The sequence below is a fragment of the Cryptomeria japonica genome, chromosome 5 (assembly GCF_030272615.1).
Source record: "Cryptomeria japonica chromosome 5, Sugi_1.0, whole genome shotgun sequence".
NCBI classification, from domain to species: Eukaryota; Viridiplantae; Streptophyta; class Pinopsida; order Cupressales; family Cupressaceae; genus Cryptomeria; species Cryptomeria japonica.
The window spans coordinates 3,835,825-3,858,660 of NC_081409.1; the positions used below are offsets into that span (position 1 = coordinate 3,835,825).

Below are 22,836 nucleotides of genomic sequence, written 5' to 3' on the forward strand. Positions count from 1 at the left end.
AAAAATAAGACTTAAAATTTGTTACTTCTATGCAATCTTTTCCATACTTTTTAAGTATGGGTGCATTATGGCACTGATAAGTGAAGTTTTCCCATGTGTTCTATTCAATACATGCTCATTAAAGTTAATGCATTCAACATGCATGCTTATCTCCTTACATGTAATTTGTCATTGTAACCAATCTCTTTAATACAGTGTTTCATCCATCATCTTTTGTGGACTCATTATATTCTGTGCAGAGCCTTGAAAATTATCCAAAGTGCCTAATACAAGACTCTAGTTTGTGATTTTCTGCAATAAAAATATCACAAAATAGAGGTCAGAGATATCCAGGTGCAATATTAGATTCTAACCACTTATTCAGGACAAAATTATAAGTTGAACATTAGCATCAAGCCAAGCATGGATGCTATTGATTTGTATATTTAAACAAATTGCTTGACATCACCTTTCGGACTTTATAAATACTCAAATTTCTTCCGTGTGCAGTTAATTTCCTGTGGCAGAAATGTTGTTATCATTTTTGAATATTAAAGGTAAGTTTGACTAGTAACTAGCCTCTATGGATAGGATATACCATCTGTTAATTTTTAAGAAATCTGAATGCCTAGTATATATGCACAAGATGCAAGCTTTTGTTTAAAAGAATATTGAACCATATCATGTCTAAGATGAGACAATAGACATCTTAAATAAGAAATACAATGATTTTTATATATTGGTTTCATGTACAGGTTCTTCTTGATTATGAGGATGTGATTCACATACCATTTTATAGGGACATGGTAGAAGATGTTAATAAAGAAATTCGTAATATAAGGTAAATGCCTTTTTGGTTTGTTATTTACTTTACATTATGTTACACATTTGGATTTACAAGTGTAATAATTACATTATTTTTTAATTTTCAGATTGTTAATTATCTGTCATGATAATACAAAATTGAATTTTTCTATGACAAAAGATTTGGTGGCATGGTATAAGGACAACAAAAAACACATTATACAATATACAGTATAAATGTATCTTATTCACTGTAATATACACCCCCATTTTTTTTTTGAAAGTATTGCAATTGAAATGTGATAGAAGGCAAGGTCCTTTCTATTTTTTGATCACCCAGTTCCTGAGATGGTCAAGGTGAGAACATACGGTGTTCAGGACTATACAATAAACTAGAAAGCTTGCAATAGAAGGGAAATGCCCTAGGCGGAAAGTTGGCCAGTCTCACTTATTCAGTGGAGTGCTAATGCAATATTGAAAGAAAGAACACTTAATGCTTATACAATAGTGTGCACTTACAATACTTCATTTATTTAGTGGGGTAAACAGACATGATACTTCCACTTTTCAGTGGGAAAGCAAATACAAAACTCACTACTTATTTAGTGGATAAGTAAGACAAGAACCAAAACCATCCTCTTATTCAGTGGGCAAATAGCAAATTAGCCACTTATTCAGTGGGGTGAGTACAATCAATTATGCCAAATATGATAGTGGTATTACCATTCAGTTTTTAACGTTTTACAATGATATAACATGACCAATATAACTAATAAACTGCCTCAACCACTTTAGAATTGTTCAAATAACATGAATTAATCACCTAGTTGTGAAACAACAGCAATATACCTTGATGAATGATGAAGAATATGCTGGTACAGGTTTGATAATGCTCTGTAGACATGCTGCAACAGGTCTGGACAGCAAGGAAGACAATTGGAAATCTCACCAACTCATGTCTGACACACCCAAAGTGAACATACGTAGAAATACCACCTAAAAGTATGCCTAAACTTCATCAAATCACATTGAAAGAATAATTAATCAGACTGTAGAGCAGCAACCAAAATTTGTAGGTCTGATAATCAGGTCTTTTTGCTGCTGTTCCAGTGACAAATCAGCCTCTGAAACATGTTGGTAATGCACAAAAATTGCTGATTGTAGCTCACTGTTACACCAAACTGCATACCATTGAAAATTACACTTCCAACTTCCTATAATACAGTCCCAAAACACAAACAAGGATAATATGACTAAATTGATATAGAAAGTTAGTCATCTACAGGTCTGAGATAGCTTTTTATTTTTGCTGCTCAGCAAGTACAGCAGGTACAATATGCCATTAAACTCACTACAAACCTTTAAGTTCACCTGAATGATATTTGAAACATTTTTGCAAACTCTAGGCATCTATATTCAAGGTGACAATGGCTCCAAAACTTAGGCGCTTCACTTCACCATTTCTCACGCCACTTCCAACACATGGTACAACCCCTTTAGCAATGGTATGACCTTGAAAAACCTTTAATATCTGCCTTCAAATCTGTACGGCCTGCACATTCTGAGGCTAACAACCATGAGCAGCAGAAAACCAGTGAAAGATCACTCAAATATGTACACGTGATGGTACAGCTAGGTAAAGAGGAATGTCTATCAAGGTGTACGGTCTGCTAGAAACTCCTTTGGATCACTCCACAATTCTTCAAAGCTTCAACAAACTCTTTACAACCAGCAAAAAGATTAGAGATTCAAAACAGATCAAAAAATTCCATGATTGCAACAAAAACTAGAACTCTCCTTCGCAACTCATTGCTATTTCTGAGTCTCCATACACTTGCAGTATTTTAGCTTTCTTTTTGTACCCTCCAGGAGAGGCGTTAGAGTTTGCTGCCGGCTTCGGAGGTGTCGCTGGTGGTGTGACCTGGTCGGGTTGGGCGTAGAGCACTTGTGTGGTCCGTGCTTTCAAGTTGTATGGCCATTCCTTAATGGAATATCCCATTACTTGGCAGATGTCACAAAAGGCTTTGCGGGGACAACTCCCCTTAGTGTGTCCTTCCGTCTTGCAGTCGGTGCACAATAGCTCCTTTCCTTCCCTGCCACCTTCCTTGTCAGCCTTTAGTTCTTTCATCATCCTCATCATATCCCTTCAGAGTGCTTGCACGGTTTTGGACTCCCCATCACTGTCTTCATCCGTACTGTCACCATCGCTCACCCGACGCTTCCCTCGGGATGTCTTATTTTCACTTTCAATATCCATCGCATGGTTGTATGCTTCATCATACGAGGGCGGGGGGACCACTTTCATCTTCCGTTTGAGGGATGGTACCAATCCTTCAACAAACCATCTCTTCTTGAGGCCATCAGCCGTCTGGTTCTCCATTTTGTTGAGCAGTTCCCTCAGCCTTCTACTATATGCCCACTCGCGTTCACTTTTTCCCTGCTTGGTATTGTAAATCTCCGCCACAATTTCATTGTTGTCCCGTAGGAGTTTGAACTCCTCTTCGAAAGCCTTCTTCAAACTGTTCCAATACGTTTTATACTGGGCATCCAGGTCCGTATACCAGTCAATGGCTATTCCTCGTAGAGTGGCTGGAAATGCCTTCAACCAGTAATCCCGGTCGTCCTAGCCATTTGCCTCCTAAATGGTCACGCATGTCTTACAATGCCGTACGGGGTCCTCCGACTCGTCGCCCATGAATTTTGGAAGCTTTTGTTTCTCCGGGGTGTGTGCCATTGATCTTGCCTGGAGGGTTCTATGTAGCGCTTGGAAGTGACTATATGCCAGAAAGGTATTGTGTGTCCGGGAGGTACCATACGCTCTTGGTCTAGTTGGACCCCTGTCCGCAGGGCTTTGGTCACCCTTGCTCCTATAGTCCCTCCTTCCCGGGGTTTCTGGATCTGACCCTCCTATTTTGATGCCCTCTGACAAGGACAAATTCCTGATGCCAGATAATGTTGCTTCAAAAATCGTGGCGATCTCTTCGTGCAGGTCTCGTATCGCCTCCTCTCCTTGTTCAGAATATTCTGACGGGTTGCTCTGTGACTCGGCTCCAGAGTCCTCTTCACTTAACGTCGAGTGTGGGGCCTGGTCGGCGAGATCTTCCTCCGCTACGTCTGGAAGTGGTAGGTTCCTGGCGACCTTGGCCAACTCTTTCCACGTACACGGCCTTTGTCTCTCTCGACTACGACTTCGACTCACACTCCGAATTGTGCTGCGTTTCTCCGAGTTCCTCGAGTCTGCAACCTCCCTTAGCCATCGTCTCCGTTCGGCCTGTTCTTTTATGCAGAGAGATCTTCATACCCTTCGGTGGCAATGGTACGTTTGTCCTTGTTTGGCCACAGGGGCATCAAGTGCGAGAGGTACGGCATCGACTAGCCTCCCTCTCCCCTTCCTCCCTACGGCTCCGCTCCTCGTACCTTTGGAGTACTTGTTGCCAACGGAGTTCTCGTGCAGTTTCCTCCCTTCGGTCTTGAAGTGCAATTAGATTTTTGGCAAGTAACCTTGGAATACTTCCGAGCAGGTCAAAGACGGGAGTGCTAACAGTGAGTTCACCACGTACCGTGCCTTCAGAGACGACTCTCTCTTGAGCCTCCCTCTACACGTACCGCGTGACTGACATGTCCCACAAGTCTACCAAGTCTGCCGTCAACTGATCCTCTCGTGCCTCTTCCGCGGTACTCTCTTCGTGTGTGTCGCTGTCCACGACAATTAATTGCTGGTTGAATGACCGGCCCATTAATTCCTTCCGCCTACCGCCATGGTTATCTCCAGGTTCGTTTAGGCATTGGCGCCAAAATGTTTAGTTCTTTAAGTAAGGTTGGTAACACTCACAGATAACACAGTGTCTCCCACACGTACCGGTTATTCATGTAACAGAACATTCATATTTCACAGCATAGTAATAATGATAAACAACTAGATCGGAAGAGTTATATCTTTATTGAATTATCCAGAACATATCAATACATCATCCCCCTACCGAGGTTCCATCCAAACAATATATAGACTCGACGGTTGGCCAAGTTGCCAACCGTCACCAACTCCCAACTACCCGACGGGAACCTCTCGGTGACGCAACATAACCATAAACACAATTATAACTATCATTCCTACTAACATAAGTTATTTACCCCTAACAGTAATTTATTGAGAAGATTTAACTGATCAAGTTAGTTAACTAACTTAACTCATCTATTTGGAGTGCCATGCATGAAAATTGTCAATACCAATGTGCAGATCAGATTGGGGCACATGACTCGTGAATTTTCCTTTATTATGCTTTAAATAAGTGACTAGGAGAACCTGATTTGTTCAAAAAATGATCTTGTAGGAATATGCATTAATGCCTTAGGATAAGTTATATGTTGCTTTGTATGCATTAAACAAATGCTTGATAAATGAGGGTATCAATTCTGCTCTTTCATGGCGTTGTATTTTATTATTGTTTCCTTGTTTGTTTGCTGTGTTAGATAATTTGTTAGAAAAGTTATCCAGTCATGTTGGTGTTTATCATATAACAAGACATTGTTACTATTAAATAGTACATCACATTGTTATCTTGCTTATCGTCCTAATACAGAAGCAATGCATCTGGTGAAGTTGCTAACCAACCAATGTACATGCCATTTATGGCTCCAAAACCTCCAGGGCGACTATATATTTTATTTGGCAAGCCAATATTAACTGCTGGTAATCCTCTATTTCTCATGTCACTTTTCTAGTTAATGCCAGTTATATTTTATGTCTGAAAAGAATAAGTCTTTGATGTTCATGATATGTTATTTGGACATAGATTCTCTAGTGCTCAAATCTCTCTCTCCTCTGCCACACTTCCATGCATCCAAACAACTGTTTACATGGACACGTGCTATATATGATATTTACTATTGAATATTTAATCGTTGATAAAACAATATGTTGTCTGCCTGACTCTCCCTTGTCCACTCTACAATAATAACTTTCACACACAAATTTGCACAACCAACTAAAAACAGTTACAAATGTGCACATGGGTTCCTGAAACAAATTTCCAGAAATGCATTTACTTGTGTTTCACAACTCTACAATAAATCTCACTGAATAAATCATATGGTTGTCTCTCGCCAATGCAATCCTTTATAATGTATTTCCTTGAAGTTATATTATCAGCAACTTTTACTCTTTCCCATATGAGTTAAAATCCTTGACAAGGTTCCCATGTTTTTGAGTTTTGCAGAGAATCATAAATTTGCTATTTCTACTCTTTCATCTTACTATTGTATGTGTAACATGTAGAGATTCGATTTTTCCCTTCATTGCAAAGAACAAATATTTTGGTATTGCTTTGGAGAGAGGTGTGGACTTAGATTGTTATGTATGTTAGCTTTCTAATTTTTCCTTTTGAGAACAATTAAAATTCGAACAGCTTGTGAGGTCAAACTTCTCTTCAAATTGGTAATGGAAACTCTTTGAGATCTAAACTACCCCAAACATCTAAAACTATATAAAGTTTATCATCATGCACAATGTACAAATTTAGCATGTAGGGTGTAATTTACCTAGTAGGAATGTTTAAAATGGATCTGGTGGTAAACTGTCCAAGATTCTTACAATATCAAGTGCAATTTCTGTTTGATGGTGATATCTTCAAAATTATTACAATAAAAATATCAAGCGTGAAATACTCTGATTAATATTGTAGAAATAACAGTACCCAGACGGAACAATTAGTTACAGGAAACAATATCAGCAATATTTTGTTGGAAATGGCTGTAATCAAATAATACAAAACATTGTAAGATGTGTAACTGCAGAAACACCAAGTGGTTGATGAAATTGCTGCTCCAAACCCATTGAAATAAGAAGTGGATCAGGTGGACTATAGGGAACCCCTGAAAAACTCCCAGCATGTGCTGCACACCCCAAACATGATGTTGTGCCTGTTACAATAGGCTGTATGACAGTGTTGGGAGGTTGCAATCGGACTTGGAAAAATAGCAGTAAACACTTCTAATTTGTATGACTCCTTCCAAATAGTACTGTTGTCATTTTATGACACCTTTGGTCCATTAGTAAGAACCGATCAGAGATACGATCCATGGACCAGCACTGCCGTAGTTGATCAAGGAGAAAGTAGAAGAATCATGAAGTGTGAGGTGTTGCCTTGTCTGGAGGAAGTTCTTCCCTTGGCCTTTTCTTCCTTTCTTTCTCTGGAATTCCGGAACACCGAGGTTCCAAAGTTCTTTCTCTTTGCCTTCTCTTGTTTTCCTTCTCTGGAACTCCGGAACTTGTTGACGTGTATTTTGTACACCATCATACACAGAATAAAATACCTAAAGGCATCTTATCCTCTCCTGAATAAAGTCTCTAACTGCTGAAGATTCGCATGAAGGATCAGTTAGGATGACTCCAAGGTTCTTTGATGTAGGGTCTCTACGTGTGGACAAGCTCCAGTGGTATGATGTGATTTGCTGGGATCACAAGGGGACTTACATATGATGATTGAACTTCCGATCTGCTTTGCTGGACACAGGCTCTTACTAACTTAGATTTGGAAAAAAAAATGAAAAAAGGATAAGGGCGAAGAGAGGATCTAATCCTAATACTAAGAATGTAGGAGCAATGATTTGATTTTTGATGAAACTCTAACTAGATCTTGTTTTGACATCAATGGAACATCTACACAAGGCTAGTGCGATCTTCTAAGGGGAGCTTTATGATGTTCAAATTATCACCGCAGGCATAGACACCATCCAAGTTGATGCATATCAATGAAGAAGCGACAAATTGAAATTGAGCTTAAGCTAAATGATTCCAGTTGACTACACAAGGCAAGTCTGCAATCAACAAACTGTTAGTAGTATGGATATACGAATTCCACCATCAATCAATAACATTTCCTCCATTCATCTAATCATCTACCATCTAAGATTGAAGACTCAACAAGAAACCATGCAAATTGCAAGAAAACGACATATTTCACCATTACTTCAATGAAAATGGAGTTTGTTTACAATCAATGGCAACAATTTCTTGCCTTGTCCTCCTATTCTACTCTAATTGCTTCCAACTATTCTCTAACTATTCTAACTATTTACATACTATCTCTAACAATTGCTTATTAGCCTTTACAAATGAAATGCCTGGGCTTATATAGTGCCCACAATACAATTTGATGGCTTAGATCAATTCAAGATCAATGGCCAAGATTCAACAATGAAAACCCTAATTAAGGTTTGTTACAACCATTACATAACATTTAATGCTTGACCAATGATAAAATTGTATTGCTTGGACACATGTCCCTTCTAGAAAAATCGACCAATGGATAGCCGGGGTAGGTACATCGGAGTTTGTGCCACCTTCCATGAGTTAAGTACATTGAATCTGGACATGCTGAGATGGACCTCACTGATTGGAGACGTGATGACTAGGATGCCACCTCATCTGACACTTGTAACTTTGGTAAATATTCAACTTGATGTTGTTGAGAAGCTTGCTTTAATTAATTCATCTGGAATTATTTGCTTCTTCAACGAGCCCTTGTTCTAACTCCTTGTGTCCTTGATGTGCAGGATGATGATGTACCTTGCCTTGGAATGTTGGATTGAAAGAGGTTGCCCATGTCCTTACTTGATCGTCCTGGCGAAGACCGTCCTGGCGAAGACCGTCCTGGATCCGGCTTGATTTTCCTTGAAGAGATCTCCATTTGATGCCTACACAACATTTCAAAATTAGTACCATGATTTTGCAATACATAACATAAATTAGAGAGCAAATTTTAGGAAACTTAATGATAAGTCCTTTATTAATCATTTCCTAAAAACGACTGAGCTAAGAGAAAACAAATTTTCAAAATTCAAAATTAAGGCAATGATGATCAAAATTCGAAATTAAAACAAGAGATCTTGCCATACCTTACTTGAGAGCTTAACTCTAAAAATAAAGGAATTCGCCTAGGCAAAATTTGAAATAAGATGGTCTTCAACGTGATCTCCCTTCAAAATAGCAATTTCGCCACCTTTCAAGTTTTTGACATGATCTTCAAGCCTTTGACAAGTTCGCACCAATAGAATTTTCAAGTTCGCACCCCTTTTGAATATAATTCGCACCTCTTTGTCTTCCTTAAATCGCACTTGAGATGATAAAATAACAATGTGAAAATAATGATCTTCACAACCCTCCTTTATAAGTGCTTACCTCTCATCATTATTTAGGCCGACTTTTGTAAAAATAAAGCAATTATAAACGATTTTTTAATAAATAAGGAAGGCCGACCTTCATAAAACAATAAAATACCAAGCGCTTTATAATAATTAATTAATTTGCCATCATTTTTAATTAATAAACTTCGATTTTTTTTACAAGGCAGAAATTAATTAATATTTAAATGCAATATTTAAATGCTATTTTTAATTAAATTTTCAATCTTATCAAATTTTCTAGCATTTAAATAAATTCAAAAATGTGTTTGAGCGCCAAAATATTTTGAAGATGGAAAGATACGTACCTCATCGCCCTGGTCCCTGACTGAGGGACAGGAGCGATCCATCAACTGGGTCTTGATTCTTGCAATTTCGACGTCCAAAGTATTTATTTCCACGTTGAATTAGACATTTTTGCTAGGATCTTTGAGCTTAATTGACTTGTTTGTGCGAATGAATGAATCTCATGACTATTATCGCCCTGGTCCCTTCCCAAGGGACAGGAGCGAACTTCAAGTCTTTGGGTTCATGCTTGCGTTCTCCAACTTGCAATTGTCCTCATCGTGTAAAACGTAGTCTTTTTGATCCCCTTGGTCGCTTGACACTTGCTTAACTTTTGAAATTTATGCCTTTATGGAAATATCGCTCTGGTCCCTTCCTGAGGGACAGGAGCGAATTAGATGTCTTGGTGCAAATCCTTCATCTTTGGCAATTTTTGATGCTTTGCGCTTGATGGAGATGTCTTAAAATGTCTTCACCACCTTGTTCTTCGTCTTGGAGTGCCTTGAATTTGGAGGAACGACAATATAACCATTATATCGCCCTGGTCCCTTGGAGAGGGACAGGAGCGATCCTGCTCTTGTGGGCTTCATTTTACTTTATCACCTTCAAAATTTATCTTCAATGGTCTCGCCATACTTCATTTCATTCATTCATGCCTTGAGATCGGTTGTAACTTGGCAAGAAAATCATCTATAACAAAAATCGCTCTGGTCCCTTCCTGAGGGACAGGAGCGAACTTAAGCATTTTGGTCCTTTGATGGCATTTGGTAATCTTCAATTTATCTTCAATGAGTTCATTTCACCTCCTTCCTTGCCTTCAAACATAAACTTGACTTGATCTTTGCCCAGATCGTACCTTATGAAGAATTTCGCTCTGGTCCTTCAGTGAGGGACAGGAGCGAATTTAACCCTCTAGGCAAAAACTTCATCATTTCGTTGTTTTTGATCAAGTCTGGATGCTCTATCATGCTCATTTCGTCCTTCACCATGCCTTTGATGTCTCGATTCGTCCAAACAAGGTCAGGAATGGCTCAACTAAGCATTTTCGCTCTGGACCCTTGGTGAGGGACACGAGCGATTCGCCTTGGTCCCGTGGAGAGGGACAGGAGCGCTTTTCGCTCTGGACCCTTGGAGAAGGACACAAGCGAAAATTGACTTTTCGAACTCTCTATCAGGATAAATTTTATGGAATATAACATTTAAGTATAAGAAAGAAGAAACACTTATACTTTAAGTTATATTCCATATATACTTTCAGGATGTTTGAGAGTGGTTTCAGACCTCCAGGAGTTATATTGCAAAATCTAGTTTTTGGAGGTTTTTTCAGTTTCCAGACTTAGTCAAATTTCAGGATCAGGACATTCCAGACTTAGCCAAATTTCAGGATCAGGACCTCACTCAAGCCGGACTTGCTTATCCATTGGATCCCCTGGGCGACGTTCAAAATGCAAAGGCTAGCTAACAAAACCCTAAAAAAACCCAAAGAACAAACCCTAAAAAGCAAAAAAAACATGGGTCCCCATTTGCAATGGGGCGATGTGTGAAAACGTCACAACAGAACCCTGAGGTTCCGAAGTTCCCTCTTTGTTTTCTTACCTTCCCCGGAACTCCAGAACCCCGAGGTTCCAAAGTTCCTTCCCTTTGCTGCCTCTCCTTCCTTTTCTTGGAACTCCAGAAACCCGAGTTTCCGAAATTCCTCTCTTTCTTTCCCTTTCTCTTCCTTCTCGAAACTCCGGAACCTCGAGGTTCCGAAGTTTCTTTCTCTTCTTCTTCCCTTCCTTAGAATTCCGGAACCCGGAGGTTCCGAGGTTTCTTTGCTAAGTCCCGCCTTTTCCTTGCCTCCTTCTCAGTTCCTTGGAACTCCGGAACCCCCTCCTAGCCTTTCTTCCTTTCTTTCCCTGGAATTCTGGAACCTCGAGGTTCTGAAGCTCTCTTCCTTTGCTTCCCTTCTTCCTTCCCGGAACTCCCGAACCCTGAGGGTCCGAAGTTCCTTCCTTAGCCGTTTTTTAGTTCCTTGGAACTTCGGAACCTCGAGGTTTCGAAGTTCCTTCCTTAGCCCTTTTTTCAGTTCTTCGGAACTTCGGAACCCCGAGGTCCCGAAGTTTCCTGCTGCTCTCTTTTCTCCTTCTCGAAACCCCGAGGTTCCGAAGTTCTTTCCTTGTCTTCCCCACTTCGGGAACTTGAGTTTCCGAAGTCCTCGGACTTCTTTCCGGTTGGCAACACTTCCAAATGGCGTGATCAACACTCAAAGCTTTAAATGCTCCGACAACTTTTGTGACTTATGCACCTTTTTTTGTGGAGCCACAGGGGTGCATTTAATGTTTTTGGCAGGATTTCCATCAGGATAGGTACGGGGCCATGCTTGTTGTAGTGACTTATGTCATGTCTTCATACTCTGACTTTGGAAGGTCAGTCAACCCACCCTTCCCAGGTTTGCCGTTTTAGGGTATGGCTAGGTTGCTTGCATGTACAGAAGTCAAGTGCATGCACTTCCCTGCACTCCCAGACTGACATACAGGGGTCATGATCACTTGTGTAACCATTTTTCTATATAAAGGTTGTTAAGCCTCATTGTAAAGGGTTCTCTCCCTGTTGGCTGGAGCTATTCTATGCTTTCTCACTTCTCTTGTATTATTCTGTATTTTGCAACTGTAAGTTGGCCATTGGCCTTATAATTAATTGAAATCACCATTCTTGCCTTCTTTCAGCTTATGTATGCTGTGTATGTTTCCTTACCTTCATCATAGGTGTATGTTTTGTGGTTCTTCTCTCATATATGCTATGTTAAATTTATTTCTTAGTGTGACTTGTGGGAAACCTTCTCCCCTCTTGACATTTAGCGAATTCTAACCTCCATACATGCATTGGGGTCACTCATACAACTGAAGTTTGTGCATCTCCTGGGTGTTTTAGTTGTAGGGAGAGAAACAATCTCATCTTGGTGCATCACCTCCTTTTGTTTTAAGCATTTCTCTCTTCCCTTTACCTCTGCAATTTACTAGGATAGGCTTAAGGGTAAGTTTTGAAGTGTTGAGTTGGTTCAGCACCTGCACCTGGATTGAGAAGGAAGTTGGCCTTCTCTGGAGATTCAACCCCCTTGCGCAAGGTCCCACACTTCGGGGTTGTTTCCATGTTTCACAAGGTTGTTGAGTTGATAGCTTAGCAAGGATGCAAGCTTTTGTGATAACAAGTACAATAGCCTGGATTGTTAAAATATTCGATGTTATTAATCAATACAGTGAGAGCTCTATTTAAAGAATTTACAAGAGACGATGTTTGTAAAAGAAACAATTGTAGATTGAAGCCGAAAATAGAAACTAACTAAAGACAACTAAAATGACTACGATGACCATTAAAAAAACATTACAATATTCTAATACCCTCCCTTAATGGTCATCGTTCTAACTACCCAGAGAAAAACAAAGAAGGCTGCCCCCTTCTTCTCAGTTAGTTTTGCAACATGAGCCTGCCACTGACCCTATCATTGAGATGAGCCTACCACTGACCCTCCCAGAAACTGGAGAACTTTTGGATAACACAAATCATCCACAAACTTTTGCAGATGAGCATGGCGCCCCAAAACAGACTACAAGAAGCCATGATTTTTGAGGAAAACATCGCCAAACTTAGAAACTAAAGTTTACAAAGCATTGTTTTTTTCAAAAAAAAATGTAAAAAAATCCCTAGACAGGAACACTTGTAGCCATAATTTTTGAGGACGAAATCATGCAAAACCAAGAATCCCACTTGAACATCGCAAATTACAGATTCAAATTGGGTAGGCTGTAATGTCCCCATTTTCATGAGGATCGGTCCGCAGAAGCGTTTGGCCTATAATTTGACCCTCGTAGGCCAAGGAATTGATTAGGGGGTTGACTTGGCGGAAATTAGTGGCTTCACATTCTATTTCTACTTGGTTTTATGGCGAAATAAGGAGATAACACGTATCGTGAGACATGTGCACTTTAATTATAATGTAATAATATTTTAAAAGTGCAATTAAAATAACATATGTAATAAAATAGTAATAAAGTGTACCTACCGGATAAGAAGAAATCTTCTAGAAGGAATCTTATGATGGGATATGAAAAGAATAAATAGGGGAGGGAGATTCATTGTTGAACATCGGTTATTTGTTATCTTCTCTTGTTTTGATGTTGTGGAGCCAAGGGCTGTCTGCAGATTTGGTCTTAGGGAACAAAGCCTCCCTTTGATCTACATAATTGAGGGGGTGAGAGATCCTCCGAAGGGCCGCCTTGAGAGTGAGAGACACTCAGTCCTTCATACTGAGCTAATTGAGTTTGATATCAGATTTTCATGATGTACGATTTGTTGAAGATTTCAGCCTTGGGTGAATGAACAAGATAATTATGCCTACACATTGTGAGAGGTTAGATGACCTTCTTTGGGACATATTGGAGGAGTTTGTGCCATTTGCAGGTGACATATCAGATGTGAGACATTTTGCATCGGACCTCAGCTACCTCGATTTTGCTCATATGTCATTGTGAATGCATCCTTTCAAGGTTTATAAGACAGCAATATTATCTAGGAGGAAGGGCGATTCCCTCTGATGCATTTTGAAGGTGTTTGGTGGGAATTTTGTAGAATTTTGGCTCAGTTGCAGGTCTACCATTAAGGGCTGATCAGACCACCTGGAACTCACATTTTCGCTCATTGCTGCTGATTGGAGGTTGAACAATTTGTGGGTAGGAGCTTAATCAAATCGCCTTGCCTAGGCGATCATTTTGAGGATACTTTTGGTGCCTTAGAAGCTGATATTATTTTATCCTTCAACCTGCAACTATTTGAGGCTGGGCGGCACTATCAAGGAGAGGCGATTTTGTGTTTAGTGGCCACTAAAAACCACCAAATAAATCAAGCATCATCACTCAGCCATCTCCTTCAGTTCGGCATCTTCAAACCAGGTTTTTGGCACATTCTTGACTTGTTTTTGGTCATTGTCTGAGTTTGGTGTCTTCAGATTTTGGAGCAGTAAATAGATGTTTTGTGGTCATTGTAAAGGAAGTTTGTGATGTCCATGTAAGGTTTGAAGCATAATCTGAAACTCATCATAGCAGACCTGATTATTGAATTGTAAAGTCTGAAGCATTAATGGCAATTGTATGATGAAATGTCAATGGTCAATACAAGTCTGATTTTTAAGTCTCTTTGCATATTTGGATGTTAGCATATCTTTTATTTATATTTGCAATCAGACATTTGGTCTTAACTGAAACTTGCCTAAGTCTGAAGACTAACTTCAGAATCAATAACATGCAACAATAAACTGCCTATGTCAATAAACACGCAACAACATCAATAACACACAGAAAATTCTCAGTCTGAAACAAAACAACAGGTTGTTCGCCAAGTGTTTGACAATATTCCCTACTTTTCAGTCCAATATCAGCAGGGGATATTACACAGGCTCTGTTGAAGACAGAAAGTCCACATTTGGGTATGTCTTCAGTTTGGGCACAGGTGCTGCCACTTGGACCAGTAAGAAGTAGTAGGCCGTAGCTCTTTCCTTGATAGAAGCTGATTATCGAGGAACAGTCAAAGCAGCTTGTGAGGCAGTTTGGCTTCGAAGGATGCTTTCAGACATCTAGATGTTTCAAATAGGCCCTTCACCCCTCTTCTGCAACAATCAAGGGGTGTTCAAACTCACCAAAAATCTAGTCTTCCATGAGCGAACCAAGCATGTTGAGCTTCATTGTCACTTCATCCACAAGCTGGCTAAAGATGGTTCCGTGGATTTGCAGTATGTTCTTACTGAGGACCAGACTATAGATATCCTCACCAAGTCTCTTAATCTGGATAAGTTTGTTAAGTTCAGGGGGCTACTTGGTGTAGTAGACAGATTGACCATCAAGGGAGGGTATTAGAATAATATCTTTAGTTGTTTATTTAATGGTCAATATTGTATTCTGTTGTAAATATTAGATGTTTCAGTTATCGATTGTTTCATAATGGAAACATTGATCTTGTAATCTTATAAATGATCTTTTTATCATTCATTTAATTCATTCATTATTTTACCATTTACTTGCGTAATATGGATGTGCAATAGGTTGCAATAAATATCACTATATTTAGGTCTTAATAGACCCTTCACGGTTGCTTCCCCTTTGCTTTCTACTTAAACAATTAAAAAATAAACTCTAACTCTAAATCTATTCTAAATCTGGGTGAAACTCTATCTTGTTCTCTTTTTCCAGAAAAAACACTTATTATTTTCTCTTCTTTCAGAAAAGAATCACAGCTGAAAGCACAAATGATTAATGAAGTAAACTAAATAAAGAAGCAAAGTTTCCATAAAGGCACAAAGTCCTTCATTGCTTCTCCGGGACGGGAAAACAGAAAGAAAGCTCAAACTCTTCAACTATTTACTCTCCTATCAACCTTTTTAGATGATTTCCTGGTAACCAAGCACAGTATGTAGCAGCTCAAAGTCTAACTACATGATGAACCTCTTATGCACAAACATAGAAAATAAAAGCAGCACAAAGTCTGCAAGTTACCCCCTTTGCTTGAGCGTCCTACAATAGTTTCAAACATGACAAGCAACTCAAAGTCTGCAGTATCAAATCTGAAAACCAATCTAAAACTCCAAACGCGATAAACAACTCAAAGTCTGCAAGATTGTGCTCGAATCCCTCTTGTATAACACCTCAAAACTCACAATCAATCTCCAAAAAATGTCGTCACATAACACCTTGAATCAACACAAAGTTTGAAAGCAATTTGCCTCTTTTAATTGATTGCAATCTGATTTACAACTAAGCTCAAAGTCTTAGAGTGCACATACAAACTAGCAGAGTCTTGTTGCACTGCCAAAAGATAAAGATTACAATAGACCCCCTCAAGTATTTATAGGAGAGGAGCCTTGAGAAAAAGGTGGGAGGATCCCAACTAACTTGAGAAATTTTCTCAACCACCAAGACTTATTACAACTACAATCCTAATTTAACTCAACTTGTAGTTGCTTTACATGTAATTACATTTTACAAAAATGCAAGTAAAAGTGACACTAGCAATTACAAAACTTGTTTTTACATGTAACTTGTAAGAAACAAAATTACAAATGCATCATTGAAACTATTCTGTGTCCGAAGACATGACTCTAACTACATCATCTTTTGTCTGTGATGATCTTCATGCTGCTTCAAGATTTTAGAACTTGAAGTTTTTAGGATTAGTGAACACATCTCGAACCGGAACGGGAATTTGCATCCTTAATGATCTTTGTGTCCTTGGCCAACGAACTTCAACCTTATCACAGGCTTGGGGTAGTACCATTTCTTCAACAAGGAAATTCTTCTCTTTGTTTTGTTCTTTTTCCATGCTTGATTCACTTTGTCACTAGATGACTTCATGGGGATTATTGACCCTTGGGCTGCCCCATGAATTATTGTTGTATCTCTTCTTCTTTTGTTCACTGATGAAGAGCCCATAACACCTTATTCAAGATGAAATTGTTATAAAACAATGCCCATTTCTTGATTTGTTGGTTTGATCGTGTGTGCAAACAAGATTGACAAGGGAAGGGATAAATTGATGCAAAAATGGGCTCACAAGTGAATTTTGGGTTTTGAGGACTATATTACATGTGCAAAAAAACTGTATTACATGTGCAAAAAAACAAGAGCATTGACTTGCAATTGTGGAGAATGGACATGCTATTTCAAATGTGTAATGGGAAAATACAAGTTTGCACTTGTAATTGGTTCCTAGAGACTCATTTTCAAGTGTTTTTGAGTGCATTTTGGACCAATTTTGGGTTTTGGAAGGCTAACTGCAAGTGCAAGTATAGGGAAAAATTTTTACACAACGACTTGTAATCGGGTCTTGAAGATCCGACTACAAGTGTTCTTTATTTGCAAAGAGGGAACATTCAAAACTTGCTTATGAATAAAAGAAACTTGTAGCCGCCTTATGGAGATCCGACCATGGAGGGAAGGGCATTAAAATCAAACTCAAATCTGCAAAATCGTGGCAATGGTAGAGCAAAAATGGGGGATTCAATAAAGTTGCAGACCTTGTCAAGTGTTCTTCATGCCAAAAATCTCTCCAATCGGGGTACATATGAGCAAGAGCAAGTTAAAAATCCACAAAAACACTTGGAAAACTAATTTTGGGTTTGGGGAGACTCATTACAAGTTTAAAATAACTTGTAATTCCTCATTGCAAGCATTTTGGGTTTTTCATGACCCATTACAAGTTGAAAATGTCTTGTAATGCTTTACTTGAAGCAAATCGGGTTATATTTGGTTCATTACAAGTTGCTTTTTGAAAATAACTTGTAATGGGAGCTTTTAAAATCACTTTACAAGTTTGAAAAAATGTAAAAGGCCAATTTCAGGTTTTGAAGGACACTTTCCGAGTTGAAAAGACTTGTAATTTCAAACACTTGCATTTACCTCAAAAAATTCCTACAAACACTTAAAGTGAAAAAAGAAACATAAAGTGAAATTTAAAACTTCTAATTGCATCAAAAAGTTCCTACTTGCAGTCATAGTTGGACTAATCGCGACTCGGCTTGACTCGCCAAGCCCCTGGGAAAAAAACTCGGCAAAAACTCGGCGAAAAACTCGACAACTTAAAAACATGTTTAAATTTAATAAAAAATGCATTTTTTTTGCAAAATTTAATTAGAAGATGCATCCAATGAGTCAATAAATGATAACACAAAAGAAACATGCTGATTCTAGATATATTTAAATGGCGAAGTGTCTACAAAATCGCATCCTGATGAGGAATGCTGATGGCTGGAAGCAAAATAGTAAATAGTTTTTGTAAAACCAAAAGTAAATACTTCATTACAAATTACAATTACAACTTCCTCTTCCCAGCTCTAGCAAAAACTAGGGGAGAGGTAGAACTAGAGGGTCTAGTCCCAGAAGTCTGAAGTGAGCGTGACTGTGCCTTCTCGCTCGATATGGTTGGCTCATCCTCCATCCTGGATGAAGCTATGTCTCCACCTACTTGTGGCACTAACAATGACTCCTCATCCTCATCCTCTTCCTCCTCAATGTCATCCAGAGTGAAACCAAATCCACCCCCCTCCTCCTCCATAGCCTGCCTCTCCAAATCAGTGATGTCATCCTCGGAAAACAATTGAGGTTGCTCCTGTGATGTCCAATCACAGTAAGGATCTATATCATCCAAGTCAAGTGGACCACTTGCTACTTCCTCTACCTTCCTTACGCGCAATCAAAGATTATATTGCACAAAGACAAGGTCATTGAGGCGTTTTTGAGCTAACTTGCTCCTCTTCTTTGTGTCAATGGCTTCAAACAAGCTCTAATTGCACTCACAACTGGATGAACTAAAAGGTTGACCTAAGATTCTGAGGGCAAATTTTTTGAGATTTGGGGTGTTAGAAATTTGGATCTTAGGATGCTAACCATTATAAACAAGATCATAAAATAACTGAAATGAGAAACATACATGCATAAATGTACACATTACACAAGATATACATGGGGAAAACCCTTTTGGGTAAAAAACCCCATAAAGCATCATTTAATTAAAACACTTACAAATATAGTCTATCATAAAATAGACATGAACGTGGGGACACTCCGCCAATACTTGCACATGACCAATAATACCTCATATGCATAGTGATACAATTCACCATAAAGCTCCAAATTCTCACCACTCCCAAATGAGAGAGAACCTCCTTAAATATAGGAGGAAGGGTGGCTTCACTAGTCACACCTTTTCAATAGCCCCCACTCATAAATAATTAATAATCTAATAGTTATTGTTGGCAAATGCACACTCCAATGAGACATTGTAGGTGATTGAAGGTTTTGTCATTAATGGCAACCTTACAATCCTATGACATCGGCAAGGCAATACACCAGCACCAGCAAAGTCAGATTCTACACCGGCACACAAACCACTGGCATCGGCAGTGAAAGGAAGCATATCGGCACAGAAGCCGATAGGAATTTTGGTTGTAATTTATTTTGTTTATTATTAAATCATTGTAAGCCGACTTGGCAAACTGTAAAATGATTCATATATATAAGAGATCATTGTAGAAAAATTATGTAAGGAAAGAGGAAGGTAATTAGGCGAAATAAGGCAGACCTATTATGCGAATTATAGGTTAAGGGTTTATGTAAGAAGTAGAGCTATAAACCGGTACTGGATCTGGCATAGTGTTGACGTGTATTTTGTACACTATCAAACACAGAATAAAATACCTAAAGGTACCTTATCCTCTCTTGAATAAAGCCTCTGATTGCTGAAGATATCGCGAAAAAGGATCAATCAGGATGACTCCAAGGTTCTTGTATGTAGGGTCTCTACGTGTGGATAAGCTCTCTGTGGTATGATGTGATTTGCTGGAATCACAAGGGGACTTACATTTGATGCCTGAACGTCTGATCTGCTTTGAATATTGCTGGAACATAGGCTCTTACTAGCTTTGACTTGAAAAAAAGGAAAAAAGATGAGGGCGAAGAGAGGATCTAATCCTAATACTAAGAATGTAGGAGCAATGATTGATCTTTGATGAAACTCTAACTAGGTCTTGTTTTGACATCGCAGGACCATCTCCACAAGGCTAGTGCGATCTTCGAAGGGAAGCTTTATGATGTTCAAATCATCACTGCAGGCATAGACACCATCAGGTTGATGCATATCAATGAAGAAGCGACAATTGAAGTTAGGCTTAAGCTGAATGATTCCAGTTGACTACGCAAGGCAAGTCTGCAATCAACAAACTGCTAGTAGTATGGATGTACGAATTCCACCATCAATCAAGCACATTTCTTCCACTCATCTAATAACATGAAATCAAATACGAGAAGTATAAAGACCATGCAAATTGTCGAATCGACCCATAAATTTCACCATTTCTTTAATGAAGTTACAAGTCTTTTACAACATCTTGGCAACAATCTTTGCCTTCTCTCTCTACTCTACTCTAGTTACTATTCTATTTCTATCTTCTAACTATTTTCAACTCTCTAACTATTATCTAACTATTGCTAATTGCCTTTACAAAATGAAATGCCAGGGCTTATATAGTGCCTTCAATACAATTCGATGGCTTTGATCAATTCGAGATCAACGACCAAGATTCAACAATGAAAACCCTAATTAGGGTTTGTTACAACCATTACATAACATTTAATGCTTGACCAATGATAAAATTGTATTGCTTGGACACATGTCCTCTCTAGAAAATTCCACCAATGAATAGCCGGGGTAGGTACATCGGAATTTGTGCCACCTTCCATGAGTTAGGTACATTGAATCTGGACATGCTGAGGTGGACCACACTGACTGGAGAAGTGATGACTAGGATGCCACCTCGTCTGACACTTGTAACTTGGTAAATATTCAACTTGGTGTTGTTGAGAAGCTAGCTTTAATTAATTCATCTGGAACTATCTACTTCTTCAACGAACCCTTTGCTTTGACTTCTTGTGTCCTTGATGTGCAGGATGATTGATGTACCTCGCCTTGGAATACTGGATTGGAGAAGTCGCCCTTGATGACGTTAGTCCAAAGAAGGCCATCCTTGTCGATGCTAGGCTGGAGGAGGTCGCCCTTGTCCTTGCTTGATCGTCCTTGATCTGGCTTGATTTTCCTTGAGGAGAGTCTTCCGACTTGTAGATCTTTCGAGCTTGGAGTTGCCATCTTGATACCTACACAACATTTCACAATTAATAATATATCTTGAAATCTAAAAATCATACTTTAAAAGGAATATTCAAGATTTTAATTAGGAAACCTCATGATAAATCTTGAGTTATCATTTCCTAATTAACCATGTAATACTTAGATTTTTCCCAAAAATGCTTAAAAAAATCAAACCTTGAATAAGGGTGTCAAGATGATTTTGCTATACCTCTTCTTGAGAATTAACTCTAAAAAATAGATGAATTTTGGCTAGGCAAAGTGTAGATCAAAGCTCTCCCTTGGATAAAATGCACCTCCTTACTTAATTTCACCACCTTGAGGACTTCAACGCTTTGATAGAGAATTCGCTCCACTTCTAACCAAATTCGCACTCTTCCTTGGATGGAAATTTCGCACTTTTCCTTGTCTTCCAAAATCGCATGCAAATGAATGATTAAATGATGATTTGAAATGCTTCAAAGTACCCTCCTTATATAAGCGCTCACCTCTTTAATTACCTCTAGGCCGACTTGAAAATAAGGCAAATAATAACAAAAAATTAAAATAAAAGGAGGCCGACTTTTGTATAAATATAAAAATAAAACCCAAGCGTTCTCCCTCTTATTTAATTAAATTAATAATTAATTAATTAAATGCCTTCGTAATTAATAGTTTCGATTTTTAAAGGCAAAATTAATTAATTAAATGTTTTGTGCGCACTTATTAAATGCCCATTTTAATTAAAAATATCAAGGTTCATCGAAATTTAGCATTTAATGCAATTTGAAAATGATGTTGGCGCCTAGACATGGGAAGAATAATGAATATTAACCTCATCGCTCTGGTCCCTGGCAGAGGGACAGGAGCGCTTTAGCATTTGTTCTTGAATTTCTTGCCTTTTACGTTCAAAGTCACTTCCCTTACGTCCAAATTGGCATTTCAATTGGGAACCTTGAGCTTGATCTTATTCAATCTTTCGAATGAATGTCTCTTAGACCATTTTCGCCCTAGTCCCTTGGTGAGGGACAGGAGCGAACTTTGCTTTTCTCCTTGATCCTTGATCATTTTAATTGCCAACTTACGTCACAAGGCAAGAAATAACTTCATCCATTCATTCTACGTATACTTAACTTGTCCCTTGCAAGGCAAATTTGATATTTGAGTGATTTTCGCCCTGGTCCCTTGGTGAGGGACAGGAGCGAACTTTGTATTTTAGCTCAAAATTGTCAACTTTTAATATTAACTCCTTGTTCATCACCTTTCTAATGACATTTCGGACCTTGCATGACTTCGCCTTGATATGGTTTTTTGAAGGAAATGATTGTTTCAATGAATATCGCCCTGGTCCTTGTCTGAAGGACAGGAGCGAACTTTTGCTCCTTGTGCTAATCCTTGATCATATCGACCTCCAATTGTCTTCAAAGCGTAAAATAGTGTCCCTTACTCTTTCTTGAACGTTTGAAAAGGAAGTGGCATTCAAAATTTAAGCATACTTGACTATTTCACTCTGGCCCCTGGGAGAGGGACAGGAGTGAGTTAGCTATTTCCATCAAATTCTCATAGTCTTTGTAACTTTGTTTTTCTTCGGAGTGTTCCAAACATCATCTCCATCATGCGTCTTGGCTTGGATCCGCCCAATCTTGAAGGAAAAGACTTGATATTCTATATTTCGCCCTGGTCCTTGACAGAGGGACATGAGCGAATTTGCACTTATAAGCTCATTTGCGCTTTACCAACTTTCAAATTTGTCTTCAACGGATTTATTATGCTCCCCTTCACTCATTTTTGACATGAAACTCGCTTCAACTTGGTGGGAAATTTGTCTTAGGAGGAAATCGCTCTGGTCCCTGGGAGAGGGACAGGAGCGAATTTACCTTTCTAGACAAATACTCCATCATTTCATCGTCCTTAATCAAGTCTGGATGCTCTATCACGTTCATT

General features: G+C 38.8%; 1 protein-coding gene across 2 annotated transcripts in view; it reads left to right on the forward strand.

Moving 5' to 3' along the window:
• Window positions 1–22,836, forward strand: part of LOC131077953 (phytyl ester synthase 1, chloroplastic) — a 186,358-nt gene that overhangs the window by 134,148 nt on the left and 29,374 nt on the right. Inside the window, exons 12-13 of one of the 2 annotated variants that reach the window (XM_058015550.2) lie at window positions 735–820; window positions 5,364–5,473. In XM_058015550.2, the coding sequence (XP_057871533.2) occupies window positions 735–820; window positions 5,364–5,473 (196 nt within the window). The remainder of the gene's footprint in view (window positions 1–734; window positions 821–5,363; window positions 5,474–22,836) is intronic. The other variant, XM_058015551.2, reaches the window with a different exon arrangement.